This window comes from Poecilia latipinna, unplaced genomic scaffold (genome assembly GCF_001443285.1).
Source record: "Poecilia latipinna isolate Pla-1442-1.1 unplaced genomic scaffold, P_latipinna-1.0 Scaffold470, whole genome shotgun sequence".
In the NCBI taxonomy this organism is placed as follows: domain Eukaryota; kingdom Metazoa; phylum Chordata; class Actinopteri; order Cyprinodontiformes; family Poeciliidae; genus Poecilia; species Poecilia latipinna.
The window spans coordinates 122,175-144,020 of NW_015113086.1; the positions used below are offsets into that span (position 1 = coordinate 122,175).

A 21,846-nucleotide genomic window follows, 5' to 3' on the forward strand; every position below is an offset into this window, starting at 1 on the left:
ATTTCTTTTTCTTCTGGTAGCAGAGCGAATGAACGGTAATTTAGATGTTTTGAAGGTTAGGGTAATTTTAACAAAATCAACAGCATTTTTGTTTTTGATTAACCTGGCAAAATCAAATGTGAAGGATAAACTGTCTAAAAAAATTTAGAAGAGACTAAAAAAAAAAAAAAGCTGAGGTCACACAGTGAAAATGAATGGAAGAAACAGCAATCCAAATGCTTATGTGCTGTTATTTTGTAAAATTATTGGACGGGACAGTTTATTTTCAAAAAACTTTTATTTGATTTAATAATCTGAAAATATTGTATGAGTTTATGAGGTAGGAATTCATAAGTTTGTTACTTCTTCCTACTCCTTTTCGAGCATGTTAAGATGATGGCTGTACAAAAATATGTGCCTTTTGCACTCCTGGTTCATGTGTGTGATATTATATTTCTATCATGTTTGAAGTAAATGTATAAATAAATAAAACTCATGTTTGGATTAACCTATAATCTGCATGAATGTCATTTTGGGTCTTGATAATTTGTATGAACCTTTCTTTTTTTCCTTCATTGGATGATAATATCCCGACCCCACTGAGGGACAAGGGTGTAAAGAAAATGGATGGATGGATGAATGATAATACAACATACTGCTTTTTCTTTTTTTTTTACAAGTTATGACAAATTATAAATACAGACTTAAATAATCATGTAAGCATCTGACCACACCTGTAAAGATAACAGGAAAAAGACCAAACTTTGCTTGAGATTTCTTTTGAATTGCACAACAATCAGGTATAACATTATGACCACTGACAGGTGAAGTGAAAAAGAGACTTTATCTCTTTATCATGGCCCCTCTTAGTGAGTAGAATTTATTGGGCAGCGATACACACTCTGTGTTCTCACGGTTCAAGTGGCCTTGCTTTTAAAATGTATAGATTTTTCTCTTTTACGTATTCTCTGCTCTAGTGGCCTTTATATAGCAGCTACCAGACAGGAAAGTGGGTTATAAGAAAGGAGTGTGAAGTGTAGCAACGGTTATCTGGCCAGGCCTCGAACCTGTCGAGGGCTAGAGCCGCCACACGCGTGTCATGCTTTATCCCTGCGCCACCGCAACACCCAAATTTATGGATTAGAGTGAGTTTTATTGGGATGTGGAGATGACTGGATGAGCTTGTCTCTAAAGCCGCAGCTCCTCTGGGGTATTCCTGATCTAGGGTTAATATCTTTTAAAAAATTTTCCAAGGAGCTAAATGGAGAGAGCTGGAGGCAGTCAAGTTTTGTGGATGCATGTGGGTAACAAAGGCTGACCCGTGTAACAGACAAGCTACTGTAGATGAACTTACTAAAGACATGAATTCTTGTTCTGATAGACAGGTGTCAAAACGCTTAGTTCTTTGCATTCCTCAGCACATACGGGTGCAGAGCTGTAGACTACTTGTGCGCATGCTGACCCCTGGAAGCGCAGACAGCAACAATATATACGCCTGTTGTAGAGAGTTTATTTTTTTCTTTCTTCATCTGCTGGAGTAGACGGTTTTACCACAACACAGTCAAAGGCTTTAATACAGAACACTGCAGGAGAATCCTCCTGCCAGCACCCATTATAAACTACAGTGACTCTAAAGAAAGTCTGACTGATCGAGTTTCAACAACATTCAGCTCCACTTCAAGATTCATAAAGTAAGTTTGAGTAGAACTGAACTGAACAATGTTCCCGGCAAACAAGCAAGTGATTAAGGAATAGCTTAAGGAGTTGAACTAGTTTAAGGAGTTGACAAACTCGCCCGTTCCCAATCCCATTAGTCGTTTTTGAAAATCACAGGACAAATAGGTCTGATCCATGTAGAACATGAAATATTTGCTGCAAACATGTTGCCAGATGCCATGACAGACTTTCAGAAGTCTAGTGGTGCCCACACAATTTGCTTTACTCCACAACTTACTTTACTGAGTTCTGTTGGCAGCAAAGGGGGAGCCAATACATCGTTGGACAGGTAGTCATATTATTATATAGAATAAACAATATGAACTGCCCTGTTGCTAAAAAAAACAACAACAAAAAAGTGCTATATAAATAAAAATTGTGTTTAAAAAAAAGTGTATTTTAGCTTCCAATGTTCCCTGGATACACATTGTTGCTGTTTTGAACTGGAGAAAAACATATTCTTCATCACAGAGTCTAAGGAATTATTGTCGTGTTCACACACATATTGTTTTTTTGGGATGTTTGAATATTCGCCTGCCCTCAGTGCTGTGTGAATGACGAATGAGAGTTGAATATGGAACATGGTGTCCTCTGAGTCAGGCATCAAACATGCCTTATGTCCTTTGGTATCTTGTGTTGAACAGTTTAAGCTGCCTGTCAGAGGAAAGGAAGCCAGTTAAAATTAGCCTTTTTTTTTTTCAAATAGACGATTAGAGTTGCATGTCATGTTCTGACAGCCCACTGGCTTTCTTATAAGAAATTAAGCAGGAAGTAAACAAACTGCGCGAGCTCGCCGCGAATCTATAAGTTCGGGTCAAGGGGAGAGCTATCAAGGAAAGTTGATTAGATACCCCTGTTCATCATTTGTCACCAGGCGGGAGGACCAACCTGCTGTTTCTTCTATCAGAATCCTAATTGCTGTATAATTACCTAACGGCTCGTATCATCCTGCAGGGCGGGCCCACAGACAAAAGCTGGGATGGAGTTTATTCACCGGCTGCTGGGGAAAACCGCTGCCAATGGTGCTTCATAATCATGATTTATTAACACTCTCTGGGTTGTGTCGGTTCTATTTGCTGTAGTGTAACACAACAGATTGGAAATGTTAATATTTGCTGTGGAACAAGCAGATTGCGATCTCGGCCGAGCTCCGGCGCTGTGGGGTGGATGAAGTCAAACATATGTCCCTTAGATTCAAAAGAGCGACGCACGTTCAAATGCACATGTACAGTGCTGATTTCAGGATGGGCTAGATATGCCTCTGCACAGCATGTACGCCGTAGTAATTGCACATAACCCATCCATAAAATTGGGCATAGGCCATAATTCACAAATCCAAGAGTGGGTTTTGGAGAGGGGGAAGAGATGATTGTATAGATAGAACAGAGACACTCAATTTTCTCTGCAGCGTATCCTGCATGCGAGTGCTCATTAATCACTTAAACAAATGAAACACGTGACGTTCCCAGCACACTGCTGGATATTGAGTGCCAGGATGCAGGGTTACAGCTTCTCTGTTTAAGCCAATAACATGGTTCTTTGGTTGAGTGTCTATGGTCTGCGACACCGTTTTTGTTCTCCGTGATCCTGCTGCATTGAATTTAAGATTACATTTAAGGAACTATTTTCGGAACGCAGTTCCCATTCGCAGGGAGCTTGACTCCGCGTCTTTTATAAGTTGGAGAGCATAAACGGCTTTGTGCGGCCGACTGAGTATCGCTTTTCAAGTTTGAAGACGTCCAAATTATCCTTCATTCTGACGACTTCTTGGGCTCGTTGTGTAAAGTTTTCCTTGTCTAAACTAATTGCGTCAAGAGAAAGGTCAGAACCTTTTCAGATCAGCAATCTTTGACAGTGTGACTGCGAGCCACGACAGGCAGACGGAGTGCGTGCATTGTTTATCTGGCTGTTTATTTTTGTGCGAAATAAGAGCGCTGGTTGAGAGGAGATAAGTAAAGCGTGGCGAATGGGATCAGCAATAGAAATTACATGGGGAGATTCAATGCAGACTGACTACATCTGTCTGTTTTTCTGCTCTTTCTCGCTTCATTTTACCCTCACTGTCGCTCCTCATATCCCACACTGATGCAGCCTTGGCATCTTAAGGGCTAAGCCTTGAACAAACACGGCCCACCAGAGAGATTAAAGGCTGAATAAACTGGTGCCAGAGCCAGCTTCACTGTGCATGAACTCTTCTGACTCAAGTTTGTCCCCAAGACTTTTTAGACTAATGAGCTTTGAGGACTTGAGATGGCATTTCAGCAGCGTTTCGAGAGTTGCTCGCATTCGTTTTCCCCGTTTTGCTCCAAATAGTTCCTTTTTGTTGGAAAGCACTGCCTCTGAATGTTTCATATTTCAGCTGAGCATTCAAATATGTATGCCGATGAACACGTTGGCCGTCGTTTACAAGCGTCACTGTGTAAGTCATGTTGTGTGATGGCCTTTACAACCTAGACTTGAATATATTTTTGCAATAGGAGCCTCCAGTGATCCATTTTCCTCTGCAAAGCCAGGATAAACTAAGGAGGACTTCGGTGTTCTGACTTCTGCTGACATATTGCAGTGGGTGTGACATTTAGCTATGCAAAATAACTCAACATTATTCAAAAATTTGGCCTTGCGCAAATGTCAGAGACCAAAAACAACCACGTGCTGTTATGCAATAGAAGAAACAACAAAAATACCTTTTTTTTTACTTGCTTCAGAAGAAGATATTTAGGTACCATAGTCTGAACACAAATATCTGTGATTGTATGAATCCAAATTTTAAGGATAAAGATGTTTAAGAATGGGATCAGAACATTGGATTTATGTTAGTGCAATACATCTCTATAAGGATTAACCCCACAGGGAAATTAGATGTTATTGTAACAGTTATCTAAGTTTCCTTGGGCTTTATAAAAGGCAAGAAAGAACTTAGTTTTTACGGCTGACGCATCCCATTCTTAACCACTAGAAAGCAATGGAGATTAGGTTTCCAGCTAACAGCTATTAAGAACAAAGTTTAGACCAAAGTGAATTTCTAAAAAGTAACAGCAACTTCCATAGCAAAAGGGTCAAAGCAGTTCATACAAAACATTTCTTTTTTTTTTTTTTTTTTATCCTGGTATGGATAAGAAGCTCTTTGGTTTTTAAATGGATTAGGTTTCGCTGCGCACCCCAATCTAATGTGAAAATAATCCGCAAATGTAACAGAAGTTAAAATAGATCACATATGTGTGAAAAGCTATGATATTTTTGATATTCAAGTTGCTTTAACAGAACAAAGATCTGATTTATTTATTTATTTATTTATTTATTGCCTACCTCTGATTGTTTAGTCGAAAACTAATCTCCACACTGAAGCCATGGAAAGATTCATCTGCATGAAGTAAGATACTAGCAACTTATAACCTCTTAACGGATCCTCCACTTAGAGAGTTTAGCCTTGAAGTGACACTGATTAAGTTGATTCTCCACAATTAACTAATTAATAGTTATGTGAGGGCTGATAATTTCTCTTCATGCCTCCGAGTTTAATGCTAGTGGAAATGAAACTGAAAACGAGGCGTCAGAGAAAACAAACGTGTGACGCTCTGAAGGCTCCAGTGTCGTTTTGGAGAAATTTGTTGCTAAATCCAGAAAGATCACAAAGAATAAAATTGCACTCTGTAGCTACTAAGTGACATGTTAAATGTTTTAGACTCCCATGCTTGTAGTTAAGTTGAAGAATGCATCAGAATTATTAAACACAGTCTGCGTATCTGCGGCTTGTTTGAACAGCTTCATGAGGGAGTTACCGTTTAATTAGACCAAAATGCATCATTTACAACGCCCTCCTTTAAGAACGAGCTGACCCAGAGATTTAGCGAGACAACATGAGCTACAGCCACCGCTGCCAGCTCTCCCCTCCCTGATACCCGAGGGCCTTGACTGTAATAATTTGGCCGACAGCCTCTATACACAAAACAGGAATTGATGCATTTATTTTCCACAGTCACACTATGACAAAACAGATTTCCCCTGTCATCTGTATTTCACACATTATGTATCGGCTTGAACAAAACATACTGCCCTATGTGTTTTTTTTTTGTTTTTTTTTGGCTAGGTTGTTTTTTTCAGCAGCCTCCCCCCCTGTTCTCCTCAGCAGTCCGTTTAGAGCTCAATGAGGAGCCGCATGTGCCATCGCAGAATATTTGTGTTAAATCTGACAGCAGCAGTGCCGTGAAACAGTTCAGCAGCAGATTAAACCCGGCCTTTTGCCCTTGAGCCTCCAGGGAGGCATGCCAAATTTCCTTTTTCTGCATCTCTTTTTCTGATTTATTTCCTCCTTTCCTTCATTAAAACAGCCTGTTCCCATGCATCGGTAAATAGATTTTATTGGCCTGCAGCTTTTTTTACTGTTTATGGAGGGATACAGAAGATGAGAGCTGGAATAGCTTATAGTTTACAGCTTACAGTCCGTGGTGCCATTTTCTTACATGATACTGCAAAGGAAATGGAGGGAAAAAGTAATCATATTTACAACTCTTTTTTCCCTTCTTTTTTTATTTCTTCTAAGCATTCGTGTCATTGGGGCAAAATGGGAAAAAAAATGCGTAAATCATTCTCATGACTCACGTCGTCAGGCGTTGCTTTGAACCCATATGACGCGTTTATCAAAAGCCCCACATGCTGCCTATTTTTCCCTGAACAACCTCCCAAGATGGTGCAGAGTGATGTGCGCCGATTTGTTTCAGAAAATACATCTGACAATTTTAGAGGAAAACCAAAAGATGAGAGCTGTGATCCTCTCTTAAACAAAAACACATTTCTCCTTCTTCCTCTCCCCTCACTCTACTTCCTCTGTCTGGTGTTAAAGCCATTATAAGCCATCGCAAACACTGATAACGGCTATCTTTTGAGAAGTCACTTATGGCTCTTTGAGTGAGAGAAAAACTGAATGATTGTCTAGCATGAACCAACCCAGGGAGCTGAGAGATATGCTGAGTCTGTGTGTCTTTGCCTGTTTGTATCTCTGGAGGCATAGCCGAAATCATTTTTACAGGGTACACAGCAGCGCCACGATGTATACTCTCTGCCCCAGTAACAATTTCTTCTCAAATGTCAAATAAAACTGTTAAACAACAAATTGTCCAAAGCTCCACTTTGAAAGACGAGAAGAAAGTCCTACTGCTAGAAATCAAAACAGTAATCACATACTTTTGTAAGGGAGGTGGTACTGTGAAGCTAATATCATTTAAAAATGCACTCTAAAAGTCCAGAAGATTGAAAATGTATTGTACCCACGACTGAAGACAGAAGTATACACATACTGCACATTTCTCGCAGTAGTTCGCTGTAAATTTGACCCATTCCTCCTGACAGAAAGGGTTCAACTGGTCTGCAGGCCATCTTGTTTGTACAGACCTTATCAGCTCTGCCCCAATTTTTTTTTTATTGATCTGAGTTTTGTGATAGAAACTCCAAAAATATTGACTCTGTTGACCGTAAGCCACATAGCAACTCAATGGCCTGCTTGCTATGAGTCATTGTCCATTCGAAAGTCCCATTTAGCCATGAGCTTCAACTTCCTGGTTGCCGTTGCAACATGTGGCTCCAATATTTCCTGACACTCATTTTCCCCATCATGTGATCTATCCTACAGCAAAACAGCCCCATAACATGATCTTACCACTTCTGTACTTCACAATTGGAATGGAATGGTGTTTACTCAAGTTTACTAGGAGTTTGTCCTGTTGCAAGTCGAACCCCCTGCTTCGTCTGTCTCGGTGTGTCCTTAGGCGAAGTTCTCAACCCACCTTGCCTGCTGGTGGTGATCAGAGGGCCCGAGGCACAGCAGCCTCGATTCTGTCAGACCGCCCCAGGGCAGCTGTGGCTACGATGTAGCAACTTACTGCCATCAGTGGGAATGACTGAATGTAGCGTAACTCGCTTTGAAGTCCTCTGGACTTGATAAAGTGCTGTGCAAGTAGAGGGCATTTATTATTGAGCATTTACCCATTGCTAGCTTAGAAAACAATGGTCATTATGGTCTGACACTTCAGCTTTAGTTTCATCAGACCTCAGCTCATGTCTCTAAAAGTTAGTCTTTTTCCAGCTGTAAAGGAGTTATTTCGCTGTGGAAAATACTGGCACTATCTTACCAGGCAGTAGCATCATTTTTTTTTAATTATTATTATTAATTCTACCTGACATAAAACAGGATGAGTTTAGGCTGATTTAAAGTCAGACAATGACAATAAAAAAATGTATATCTCTTGCTATAGAGTGTATGTAAACTTCCAGTTTTGCTTTTATATACAACTGACCCTGTATGTGCTCTAGTATAGCTTTATGTCTTGTCTAAAGCCATCACTCAGTCTCGCATTCTAGTGTATCCTCCTGTAAGACACTTAACTAATGAAATGGGTGTGGATTTATGTAGCCAGAGCTCAACAGGGGGAAGGTGTGCAGGTAAGAAAGAGGCTATGTGGGAAGAAAAGGAAGCTCTTTGGAAGTGTGATCTGTATGTGAAGATGGCTCCTGAGCAAAACTTCAGCCTGCTTGTTTCCTACGCGGAAATATCGTTTTCCCCATCACAGAATGGACGAGCGTAGTTCAGGCAGAGGAGCAGAGCGCGCTCACGTGCGGCTGAAATGGAAAGAGCACAAGACGGGAGAGGGGGGCGCGAGGAGAATACCGGGATTCATAATGTGAGGATTCATAATGTGAGGATTCATAATGTGGTGCTTCCGAAGGGAGATTCAAAGAAATCCCAATTCATTAGCACTAAATGAATGCTCATTGATTCATTAATAAAATTATTCTTCGAAGACATTACGAAAGGAAGGCAGTTTGCATGGCGATGGGGAACTACAGCGTGAGGAGGCATCCGGCAATTCAGCGACATTTTGTGATGCATGGCGTTAGCTTTTCCGAGGAGCCCGTGGAATGATAATGGCATCAAGGAGGCCCTCGGTGGCTCTGCTGCCTCATATCGCACTCAGTCATCTTCACACACAGTAAAGTCAGCACATTTCTGCTGCCATTAAATGTACTATGGCTCATTGGGGATTGACAGTGCACGCCACCACTGTCATTGTATGCCTTATGAAATTCAAGAAAGACTCACTTTCTTTGTGCTGGGAACAATCGCTATTGCTAAATACTGGCTTCAAAGTGCTGGCATTTTACGCTTGAATGTTATTTATTATGCAGCTCACCTCATCAAAAGACTAATAATTTCTAGCCAGAAGCCGGGCACTTGAAGAGGCGAACGGATAATTGTTGCTCCCTCCGTCGTAGATGTGGGATCATTTTTAGCTTTTCAGGCATTATTCCGTCTTAAACGTTTGACTTTTAATTTAGCTCCGTGTAGCGACAGCAGCGACCTCAAACAAGAGAAGAGAGTTTCAACGGTGACGTGAGCTGACTTGAAAATCCACAGCAAAGAGCATCTCACCTATGCACACAGTGGGCAAGGGGGGGAATGATGAGAAAGTTTAATGAGACCCCAGTTAAGTCACACAGCTACAGATTATTTGCAATGCACCGCAATCTTATTGGCACGTTCTTTAGAGAATCAAAACTCAATTACTGCTATCAATGTGTGGCAAAGTCATTTGACAGGTTATTAAATTTTAGAGCTCATTCCAGCTATTTTATGTCCTCTGCTTTCAAACATTTTGTGTGTGCAAACAGAATGAAATGATGCTTTTGCTACAGCAGCTCGCCGTCCCTCCCAAGCAAATGTTTGTGACCGACCAACACGAAGCAGTTCGCACAGAAGTTATTGTAAGCAGAAGAAAATTGACACAAGTTTCCAAACATTTTCCCAAACAAAAATCTGGACAGATGCATTTTGGATTAATCTGCTCTGATACCACTAAATCCTTTGGGAGATTACCGGCTTTACACAACTAAAGACTGAAATTTCTTTCAGTTTTTCCTGTGCAAAATAGCTCAACGTCAGTCACGTTGAATGGAAGATTAATAATTTTGTCACAGATTTTCAATTGCGTTTACTGCAGGTACAGACAATGAATGTGTCAGTCTAATGCACAAAGTCACAGTAAATTAGGTAAAATACAGCAGAACGTCTTGCAAAGTGTTGCACTTTTGTAGCCACTTGAATCTAGCAGTCTGCAGCAGCAACATGCAGGCATCATGCAGTCTGTTGCAATAAATCACCCATTTGTAGAAATGTTATACCTGTGATTCACTCAATTGATATGCAAAATATGTAAATGGATATTTGTCAGGTGAAATGAACTGTTATTTTTTTCTAGTGATTCAGAACAGTCTTGACAAAAGTTCAAGACTGTGCTGTCCTGAGTGATGAGCCACCTTGCCCACATTAAAATCTGTCTCTGATTGTTATGTAACATATGGTTAAAAAGTTCAAGGGCTGTAAATACCTTGCAAAACATTATATTAATATAAATGGTAACCTTAGAAATAAGTTTTTACAGCTTGCAGGAAAACTCATCAACTTTCGCATGTGAAAAGTAGTCTCTTCCTTGTCATAGCGAATCTTTACTGCTTCAACTCAACTAGGTCATTACCCACAGTTGGCTTTAAGCGCGTTTGTGGGCCTGATTATGGGCTCGGATGCTGGGCCACTGTGGGTCACCGAACAGCCACAGAAGTTTGCACAGCCCGACCATCCGGCGCATCTTTCTACACTACACTCGCATCGAATCACTGCTGTGGATATCCTGGCAGGTCTGCGTCATGCTGTATCACTCAGCGGCTGGTGTAGCTTAATAGATTTAAAATGTAGCAGGTCGACAGGAAAAAAAAAAATCACTCTGTAAATTGAATAGGATGCATCTGGGGCTTCGACGTGTATGCAAGTGTAAATCAACACATGTTGTACATTTAAAGTCGTTTATAGCTGAAAGCTGATTTTTTTTTCTTCTTTTTTTTTCTACTGAATTTCAAAACAACAGTTTGTTCTTAGGACATCATAGAATTGGCAATCCCCCCCCTCGTGGTGGGGGAATTGCTTTGCTTCTTGAAGGTCTTTCGGACTGCATTTGGCTCACATATTTCCCAAAGCAATTATAGTCGGGGTGAATTTAGTTGTCTTCTGCTCTCCATGGTGTGCTGTAGGGAATGTTTTATTTATTTATTTTCCTTTTTCTAAAGCAGAATATGGACTGTACTGTTTGCTTTTTTGGCCAGAGACACAGCGCCCTCTGCTGGCATGGAGAGGGGGAGTAAAAAAAACATTTTCTGGTAATTCATGAGCAGGTGTTCCTGTGTGATACAAACGTGCAACTCCTCTTTGTGTTACAGGGGTGTGCGAGTGCTTGGATTTCACCGGTGGGACGACCTGTGAGCGCTGCCTGGATGGTTACTATGGCAACGCTTTGATTGGCACTCGTGGTGATTGTCAGGCCTGCCCCTGCCCGGGCCTCAGCAGCTGCGCCCAGATTGCAGAGACCGGACAGGTGGTCTGCACCAGCTGCCCTGCAGGACAGACAGGTGACAGGAGATTCCTGCAATTTAAGATGATGCGCACGGACAGTCGACAAAGTAAACAAGGAGCTTTGTGACAAGATTCAAACCACGTCTCCACAAATCGGCTTGTTGCCGAGAAGACTGTCATTTTTTAAGTCGGTTTATTTGCTTTTCCCGTCACCGCGGAGGGCCACCTGTGATTCAGGCACATTTAATCAGCGGATTTAATTTAATTAGAACATAGTCTAATGTTACACGAAAATGACCTCCAGTGCTGCCATCAAAGTCCCTCTCTCACCTCCTTTGCCTCTCGTTGTGCGTGTGCAGGCGTGCGCTGTCAGATATGTGAAGATGGCTACTACGGCGACCCCCTGGGAACGTCGGGGACGGCTCGCCCCTGCGCAAGGTGCACCTGCAACGGAAATGTGGATGTCAACGCCGTGGGAGTCTGTGACCACTTCACCGGGCGATGCCTGAAGTGCCTCGGGCACACAGAGGGCGACCAGTGCCAGCGCTGCAAGCAGGGTTTTTATGGCGACGCCCTGAACCAAACGGCCAGACAGAAGTGCAGACGTGAGTCACTAAGAAAACATTTAAAAAAATGATTTCTTTTAATTATTTAATATGTGAAGAGTTTGTCTTTTTTTTTAACAGAAGAGTGCCAATTACAAGTTTACACACACTTATCATAGATAAAATTATTAATTTGCCTTTCGAATCCCTTCTTTTCTGCGAATTGACTTTAAATTTTAAGATCATTTAGAAAACAAATGTGAAATAGAATAGGTGTGAAAATAGCAGGTGTACTCCAATGCACACAGGATCAAAATCATATGCATACTCTCAAAAACATACATCCCCCTGCAGGAATTTATGAAAAACGAGCCCTTAGAAAACTGCTGAAGCTTGGTCATTCCAGAAATATGGTATCAGTTATTCCAAAACTTGCTTGGTTGAGATCATTACATTGATGGAACATCCAACTACATTCAAAGTTTGGACTTAGGCAAACGCATCAATCCTTGTCTTGACTTCTCCAGAAAAGATTAAACTTTTTTATGTGGAAAAATTTCAGTCATGCTTGGAGCAGTTTGGAGCAGGGAGTTCTTTCTTAGTTGACACCGACTCAGTATGTTGTGATGCTAAACTTACAATGAACAATGGACAGCGTGGACGATCACGCTGATGTTCCAGGATCTCAGGCGTAAGCTTTAGTAGTTCCCGATTTGTTTAGCAACAGCATATCCTGTAGGAATGCGTGATATGCATCGGCACTAACATCTAAATTGGCCAATATTAGTCGCATTTAATACAACAGTGTCAGTTTGATCAATTCAACTGGGCCAATATTACCAACTAATATTTCTTTCCATCTTTCTGCAAATTTTTTTTCTGGGGAAGGATGTTGGTCACGAGGTGTTTGTTTGATCATGTGACAGTGATAGTGATGCAGCACAGGATTATGGGGAACTGAAGCAGAGAACCAGTGGTGAAGTCAGCAGGTCGGTTGTTTTTTGTTTTTTTTTCAAAGTGTTGAAAGGGCAGTAAAACATAAATAAAATAGACATAAATAGGCAATATTAATATTGGATATTGCCCCAAATTTTCATCTCAGTGCATACCTTTCTAAAGGTTGACTCTGTGCCTTATAACCAACCCGTTTAAACAAGCTATGTGGTTTTAATTATACAATTGGTCAAATATTCAACTTTGTTTTTGGCTACAAAGAACAAGTAGTTTCCCTGCAACTTGACAAAATACATTTATACATATATTTTTTGTGTTATGTGTGTATAGTTCTGACTTTGAGTGGTTCAGAGAAAAATCCGCTATACGTTCCATACTGCCCTTGCAAAAATATCTGAAATCCTGTCCATGTTGCAGATTTATGGTAAATGAACTTACAACTATCCACAGGGATGTACAAAGTTACAACTGTGAGTGTGCCTGGTGTAGAACCGTGAAAGATATCAAAGTCCTCACAAACTCAGTTTCTAAATGTTTTAAAGAAAACTGTGAGAAGAATTTTGTCATAAATTAAGACTTTTGAACATGTCTGTTAGCTGTTTTTTTTTATTTTACCCCACAACTCCTCAAGAAAAAGAAGTTCCCATCACACTGCAGTAGAAGGTTTATAAAGTTTTACTTCTTATATAATCAGTGGTGCTGGGATTCAGGTATTTCTCTCGACAGGAATGCAGGAATATCTATTTGAAGTGTTCACTTTGGGTGTATGGGTGTGGGTGCACACTTTTTTTTTTTCCAGGTTACAAAAAAGGCAAAAGTTTCAAATGAGATGAGCAAATGGCTCAGAGTTGGATCACTTAAAAAAAAAAAAGTCCTTGAATTGTTAAAAGGTAAAAAAGAGAAAATCAGTGACTGAACTTTAAATAAAGTTACAAAGGCAGGAAACGACCCAAAGTGCCACAGTAGAGGTGTTCATTCTTCCACTTTCATATTCCTTTTTCCTATTTTTCTCCTACCTGTAATCCCCAGTTGAATTTATCCGGCAGAACAATGTTGCAGAGGGATGCTTGAATTTCCATGCTCCTGTCTGTCATTTTATCTAATTCTCCCTCCAGCACTCAAATCAGATAAAACTAATAACTTACCCCATACGAAAATGAGACGCACGCAGATTTAAGCTGTCAACAATATAACATTATCTTTACGTTAACAATTAAAATGCTTTATTTGTTCTTCCCCAGCATGTCGCTGCAGCGCTGCGGGAACCTCGGGGCCTGTCGACGAATGCCACCCCACAACAGGAAATTGCCGTTGCCTCGCTCATGTGACCGGGCGAGATTGCAGCCGCTGTGAACTCGGCTTCTTCGACCTTCAGCCTGGCATTGGATGCGAAAGGTAAATGGATTCCCACCGCATCTGAGAGAAGGTCTGTATGAGAGATTATGCACTGAGCCCGCCATTGAGATATCGTCCTGCCTTCACCAGGTGTAAGTGTAACCCGGTCGGCTCGCTGTCGATGGCCTGCCATCCAGCCACTGGGGAGTGCTTGTGTCGCGCGGGAGTGGAGGGGACCCTGTGCGGCTCCTGCCGTGTGGGCTTTTTTGGATTCTCCTCACAAGGCTGCAGAGGTACGCTACCTTACATCAGGCACTGCAGCTGCCCCCTATGCCCTTGTCTAATACGTTCAATACAGATCACACTTGAAAGCTTTCTCTAACTCGTGAATTGTTTACCCTCGCCTCCCGACTCCCCTTCTCGTCTAAACCCGCTTCGTCCAGCCTGTAACTGTGACCCGATGGGCTCCGCTTCCATGCAGTGTCGTGGCGACGGCACCTGCCAGTGCCGCCGCGGCTTCGTGGGTCACAAGTGCGACAAATGTGAGCTGAATTATTTCTATGACCGAGCCACTCACCAGTGTGAGGAGTGTCCGGTTTGCTACGGCCTCGTCAAAGAACATGTGAGTATCTGTAGTTGAAGGATCCTTTCTGTGCTGATCACTCTGGTGAAGGAATGTAGTGAATTTCAAATGCGGTTTTAATGGAAAGGGTTCAGATCCAGGTTTGGGCTCTGTCTGCATGGCGCTTACATGTTCTGCCAGAGTTTCTGTGCAGGTTCTCTCCATGTACTCTGACTTCTTCTCACAGGTTGAAAACATGACTGTTAGGTTAATTAGTGTAACTGTTTTCAGTGACTTTTCACTTTTTCACATGCAACAAATAGCATGTGCTCTTTATTTTAACTGCATGTGAGCTCTGTAAAGTTGTGGAATCTCCATGCAACAGAACATATTCAGTATCTATTTAGTTTATATTTATTTTAATAATGCATTTTGTTGGTGTATAGTTGTTTATATTGACTTTCCAGATATTTTCATATACATTGGGGCATATTTAGCTACTGTTCTGCTGTAACAAGTGAATTTCCCCACTGTGGGATTAAAAAAGGCATGGCATTACCAAATTCTACTGTAAATTACCTGATTTCTCTCTGTTTGTTTGCTTCATCTATCTCCATTTTTCCTAATGTCTCATTTTGGGTTTTCGATTTTGTCTTAAACACTTGGTTGCTGCACTGATGTATATAAATAGGTTTCACACCTACATGGCGTTTCTTGCCTTCTTGCTTTCACGAGGTGCAATTCTTCCCTCTAAATATCACATTCCCCCGGAGCACGCCGCCTTTGCAGACCTTCCTGACAGCCGTGTGGCTCCTTTGTATTTTGGAGATTGCAGCTATACAGTGGATGTGCATTGAAATAGAAAGGGGACATTTGCCCTAATGATCTCCTGCGCTCCTTTCTGTCCCTTTGGATCTGTTGCATTCCGCGTTCGGTGCTCCAGGATTTCCCTTCTGAGGAGAATCCAATACCTCTTGACATGTTCTGCCTTTATTTCCTGCGCTTATTCTTTCCCCCCTTGCAGAAGTGGCTGGACGTCCTCGACGGACCAGCACCGTTCCTGTGTGAATGCATGCGGTGGCTTCCACAGTGTTGGCAATTCAGTGAACATCCCAACCCTTGTCTTCTTTGAACTCTTGCAATTACTCTTCCTGTCCTCTAACATCCCATCCCCCTCCCACCGGTCGCCCTCTTATCTTGGTGCTGACATTTTTTTTCTTTTTTCCCCCCTTTGGATAAAACATAAAACGGAGAAATGGAGTAACATCTCGGCCTTGCAAAATCCTTCGTACCCCGAGAACATTTTCATTTCTTGTCAAAAAACAACAACCGTCGTGTTTCAAGAGTTTTATATTAGGTCATCGCAAACTAGTGATTAGAATCGTTAAATTGTCAATGCTTTGAGGAGCAATGTTTCGCTGTAATATGTTAGATCAATATGCTTTGATCTAACATATCGTGCTGTAGTTCAGGCCGTATGTTCGAGATCGATGTCAAGCTAATATCAACCTCTCAAAGGGTTTCCGTCAAGTTTCCTACGTTTCCGCTCTATCAATCTACTCATCAGCCCTAACTCTCAGTAAACCATCCACGCTGCCACCACCATGCTTCACCATAATGATGGTGTTCTCTATTAGATGGACTGTCAGCAACATGTGGCGTCTCGCTGTGGGTCAAATACTTCAGTTTTGGTCTGTTTTCTATGTATTTGCCGTGACCCCTGCATGACTTTTCACAAACATCAACCGGGAGTTCTTATGAGCTTTCTTTCAACGCTTTCCTTCGTATTTATTGAAAAGATGATCAAACGCAGAAAATAAGAGTTATCTAGAGCCAAGAGTCAAATCTGAAGACCCTTTTTTTTTTTTTTTTTTTTGGCAGACACTTTGGTTACTGACTAGCAGAAAGCACAGCCAGTAATCAAATAGGTCTTGTGGGCAACTTATGGCACACCTTCCCCCTCAAAAAGACGTGCGATCACACAAACGTTTAATAAACCTGTGACTGTTTAACTGCCAGGACCAATCACGTCCCTTTCATTTCACTTTCAGACCTGATTTTTATTCTCTCAAAGTCTAATCTACTTATCTCTCGCAATGCTTTCCTCCTCTGCCTATGGCACACAGAACAGCGAGAGGATCCAGATAGGAAGACGCTTTTCCATCCCTTATCGTGTTGTTGATATTCATTTATTCATTGCTTTTGTTGAAATACTACATTTTCATGTGTTGGTGTACTAAGAATTGAAGACACATCTCAATCTTTGCATCTGAATAAATGAATACAGATATTTTAGAGCCACATTATTTTAATTTTCATGCCTTTTTTTCTTCTTTTTTTTCTCTTTTTTTTTAAACAAAAAAGCCTGCTCTCCCTCCGATTCTTTTAAAATCATGATGTTGTTACAGGCCGAAAAGCTTCAGACTCGTCTTCGGGATTTGGACAAGCTGCTGGCTCACTTTGATTGCCGAGGCAGATTTGGGAAGCGCCACCACCCACTGAAGTACGCCACGACGGGGCTTTACGAAGGGGAGCACCAGAGGGAAGATACTTTTCCCAACGCACTGGAGGATTTTCTGGCCTTCCAAGGTACAACAGCAAAGAAAGCAAGAGATAATTTCTCGCTTCTTTTGATGCCCCCCTCCCCGTCTCTCTCTCTCTCTATCCTCCTTCTCACCCTCTTTTGTCCATCACTTCTCGAGACACATGACGGCATTCGCCTTGTGAAACACGACTCTAGCCTGTTCCCCTTTGTGTCTGATGCGGCGCATTCCTGCTCGGGAGACGATAACCATACGAGCGCGAAGGCAGTCGGGGAGCGAGGCCGAGACGTCTGATGACGTGACGCCACCCCCTGCTTTCCGCCACGCATCCCCCCCCCCGCCACGCTGCGACGGCGTTGCATACGAGGCACAACAAAGCGATTAAATCAGGAAGCAGGCAACAATACCCGACCTCTCCCAATTACTTTAGCACAATGCTGATATATCCTCATTATCTTTCGAGGGGAACAAGGCTGACAGGCTCAGCTGCACAGGCCAAATGGAGACAAAGCATAACAATATAAAACAAGACACCATGTGACTAACTTAATCCCTATTGATATGACAGACCGTGCATCTCTAATCCCTAGTTTATAATGATTATAGTTGCAATCCTGATAACAGTTGTTGAACAAATCCCAACGCCCACGCCACACATTCCAGCCATGCTCTTTAAGACGCTGGGTGGCCTGATAGTAATATAATGAGCATGTGGGAGCCACGGGCTCTACGTGTGGGCCCCAAAACAACCCATGCTGGGACACACACTTATTTAGTTTCAATTCATAAGACAAAGATAGAATGAAGGAACAACCGACACATATTGTACTGATTGGACTCACCCCCTAATTACTTGCTTTAACAGCCAGCCAGATTATCCTCATAAACTACAAAGCGAGTGTGACAGAGGTGTTGGAATTTGGACAGACTCCCACATGCTGCCCCCCCGTCTCCTCTCTAGCGGATAGGCAGGAAGGATGAGAGTCCTTGCACGAATTACCCCGATAAATGAGAGTTTAGAGAGCAAGATAGTTGCAAGCTACAAAGAGTACGGGAAGAATAACATTCTCTGTGAAATAATCCATGAAAGACTTAATGCGGTTTTTATTTGCTTTGTTCTTCCAGAGGCACGGGAGGCCTTCATAAAACAATTTTCCTTGCTGGAAGCTTCAGCAGGCGCACTTTCAGCTCAGCTCCACGGCATTACATTCGCTTTGAACTGCAGCATCAGCATGACGGAGGAGGAAGTTGAGGACGAGGGGAAGGATGGGAGGAAGGATGAGGGAAGCACAGGAGCGTGTCGAACCTTCACCAAAATCCTGCTGATGATCAAGGCCTCCGGGGATCAGCTGAAGCAGGCAACGCTGGACCTGGACAATGTGGTGGGTGACACACATGCCCAGTATCAGCAATTTGTAATGCTGAGGAAACAGCTGCGTCACCATGGGTGGAGTATATAGACGTAACTATTGACGTGCTGCCCCACCCTTCCACTATGTTGTCATAAATAGCATTTATTCATAAAAGTCCCGTTTAAAGAGTTCATGCTTGTATTGAATTGCTTGCATTTGGTTTCTAGGGAAAATTGACAACACTGGGGGCTGAGATCTGATGTGAAGCTTTAATAATTAATGCATGAAAAGGTTAAACTAAAACAATTCATGATCTATCTCTACACTATTAACACTGGGATGAATGGAAATCATCTGGGTCAGTTCACCCATTTGCTGAGTCATACCCCGACTTCCTGCTCACATCTTGTGCTAATCTACATCCATGTTGTGTTAACCATTTTGCACCTATGTACTAGATGCTTGTGTTGTTGGTCATGGAAGTTTTTTTTTTTTTTTTTTTATTATTTTTTTTTTTTTAAATAAACTATGGGAATAACCTGAAAAATACTAATTCTCATTTAATTAAATGTATCCATATACCTCATTGACATTAAAATGTTATGGTCTTCTTGGCACATTTCCTTAAAACAGATCGTTAGTAGCTATTAGATAATTACTTTTAATGTGTTGCCAAAGCAGCTGCTAATGAACAAATTAGACGGTCTATAAGAAATCTCCTTCAGCAGATTGCAGGTCAAAACTTTGGTCTTTTTGTGAGCTACGAAAAGACCAAAACTGCAAAAGTATAAATTGGTGAAAAAGCAAAACAAAGAGTGTGCAAAGAGAAAACAAACTAAGAAAAACAAAAGAGAGGCTACCTTTTAGCACTGGCAAAGACCAAAGATTGGATTACCTTACTCGGGTAAGGTTTTTCTTTTTTTTTTTTGTTTTTTTAGCAAAAACTAAAAGGATGCATTGGTCTCTCTATATAAAAAATACATATATATGTACATGGTGCCAGATTTAAGTGAAAATGTCTGAAGTTCTATCGTTATTCCACACAAAGCCGGGACTCCTCTGTCCTATTACAGGTGTATTGACAGTTTCTAAAGGCTGCATTGCCCTCCAAAACACTTTGGATACAACTGGATCAGTTGTATCCAAAGCACGATCAGGCAGACCGAAATTGAGTGTGGCATCAGAAAATCAATACATCAAGCTTTGTTCACTGAGAGAAAAGCAACTTCATCAATTTTTAAAACGTAAAAAAAAAAAAAATGCTGGAATACAAACAGCAAAATAAAAAAAAATAAAAAAAGTCCCATCAACAAAAGCCCGTCTGGCAGAGGTCTCAGAGGACGAGTAATAGTTTCTAAACCACTTCTCACGAGGTGGAAGATGGGTCCGAAATCCAAGATGTGCCAGCAGTTCACAGCAGGTGACTGGATAAGAGTCCTCTTAGAGAGATTCATTCTTTCTTTGAGATTTATGGCAGTAAGTGAAGAGTGTATATATGAGGAGACAAACGGGAAACGGAACGAAACCCTCTGTGGAACAAGGTGTGTACACACTCTGCAGGGGTTTAGGATCTAGGATGGATGCAACAGATTAACTGCAGAAGTAGCTCTAAATTGCTTAAAGACACAATGTACACTTTAGAGAGAGTGCCAAATTTAAACTGGAATAAAAACATTAAAGATCATACATGACCAAGAGGGACGAAATGAGTGTTTTTCAAAATGAGCGTCTGTCATTTTGCTAGATATGATTTTGTTTGTTTGTTTGTTTGTTTGTTTGTTTGTTTGTTTGTTTGTTTTAGCTATATCTGATCAAATCCCTAATAGGTGATGAGTCTTATCTCTAGCTTTATACATTCACATATAAATAGTGATGATAACAAAAGTTATACAGTAGATATTTCTGGTCAAAAATAGTCTAAATGTTAAATTATTTTTGCTCCCTTTTTATGTTTTTTGGAGGAAATAATCAAATGACATAAAATTGCAATATATTTTTGAAAACAAGTTGGGTGCATATTATAGCATTAATCTTACATAATTATATACACACTCCTTCACTGATATTCTGATGGATGTCTCCCGTTAAGTTGCATATCAAGCGCATGGAAAAACTGGTAGAGTTCAACTAAGTTAGTTGGTATGTTTGCACTGATCCACTTGTATAAGCAAAGTCCACAAATCAATAATGAGTTTATTTTTGTAGCTTTGGAAAACCATTCAGGAAGCTTAATTCAAGCCATTTATGGGTGTTTGGGATAATTGTCAAACCACGTCTATGTTTCAACCATCTGACTGAAAGATTAAATGTCAAAAGCTAGATGGTGAAAGCAGATGGTGTTCCAACAAAAAGACGACCTCAAACAAACACTTTTTTTTTTTTTTTTTTGTGGATTAAGCAGGCTAACACTCGCCATTTTCTTTGGTCCAAATATAACCTCTATTTAAAGATTGTGGTACATTTTGGAAAACCAACCAATTTAGATCTGACCATTTTGGTTTATAATGGCTATTAACCAGACCTTGTTAATGGCTCCAAAAATTACTTCTCTTCATCTTCCTGAGAGACATTTATCCAACTATTAGTGAGGGCGTATCTATATATTTTATTCTGTATACCTGATTTTAGCCCGAGAAAATCCTTAATAATGTTTGTTCACCCATTTTTTTTTTCATTAATTAATTAAGTCTTATATTATCAGTGCACCATCAAAGCAGGATAGATGAAATAAATCAATAAAAGGCTCAAAATATTCCGAGTCATACTGATTAGTGCAGTTTAACATCAGACTGGAGCTTTGCAAACACGCCGAGGTTACATGCGACAAAATCTAGACCCTTTTATGATTATGGAACGCTTCAGGTTAACAAACAATAGACCTCTGTCCCACGCACCTAAATGGCAAACTACTTTCTCCAAAAGCAAAGATTTAACCGGTCTTTAATGGATTCCTAAATTAACAACTTGTTCTTTTCACATTTGGTGGCCTTTCATTGTGAGCCCGGGGCTTGCAGGAAGCTTTTATGGATCCGCCTGTCCTCTTATTTAGACTTCAGAGTGATCAGTGAGCTTTTTCTAGCCAAAGTGCAATTTCCTCCTTTCTGATCGTCTTTGTGCTTGCACAGACAAACTGGAACTCTGTAGCTCCCATCACTTGCAGCAGGTGTTTGGTTAATAATCAATCGACAGGCAGTCTTCCAAAAGGAGCAAAGAATTGAGCAGCGTTAATTGCTGTTCGCTCAGTTTGTTTGCATTCCTCCAAATTGGGTGTCACTCGGTAACGGACTCTGCATTCAGCCGTGTGGACATAATTTTTCATAGGACAACACTTCAGTGGATACGTACGTCATTTTTAATGACATGCACTTACCGGCCATTTAATTAGGTACACCCAACTTGTACCGCCTTCGTTCTCTGTGGCACAAATTCAGCGGCGTTTTGTAACACTCATCTGATTCTATATTGA

At 41.1% G+C, this 21,846-nt stretch overlaps 1 protein-coding gene across 1 annotated transcript in view; it reads left to right on the plus strand.

The window, feature by feature from the left end:
• The window catches only part of lamc3 (laminin, gamma 3), a 130,423-nt gene that overhangs the window by 96,425 nt on the left and 12,152 nt on the right, over window positions 1-21,846 (plus strand). The window contains exons 13-19 of the mRNA XM_015039389.1: window positions 10,957-11,145; window positions 11,449-11,694; window positions 13,830-13,983; window positions 14,074-14,216; window positions 14,367-14,545; window positions 16,894-17,074; window positions 18,154-18,410. Of these exons, the coding sequence (XP_014894875.1) occupies window positions 10,957-11,145; window positions 11,449-11,694; window positions 13,830-13,983; window positions 14,074-14,216; window positions 14,367-14,545; window positions 16,894-17,074; window positions 18,154-18,410 (1,349 nt within the window). The remainder of the gene's footprint in view (window positions 1-10,956; window positions 11,146-11,448; window positions 11,695-13,829; window positions 13,984-14,073; window positions 14,217-14,366; window positions 14,546-16,893; window positions 17,075-18,153; window positions 18,411-21,846) is intronic.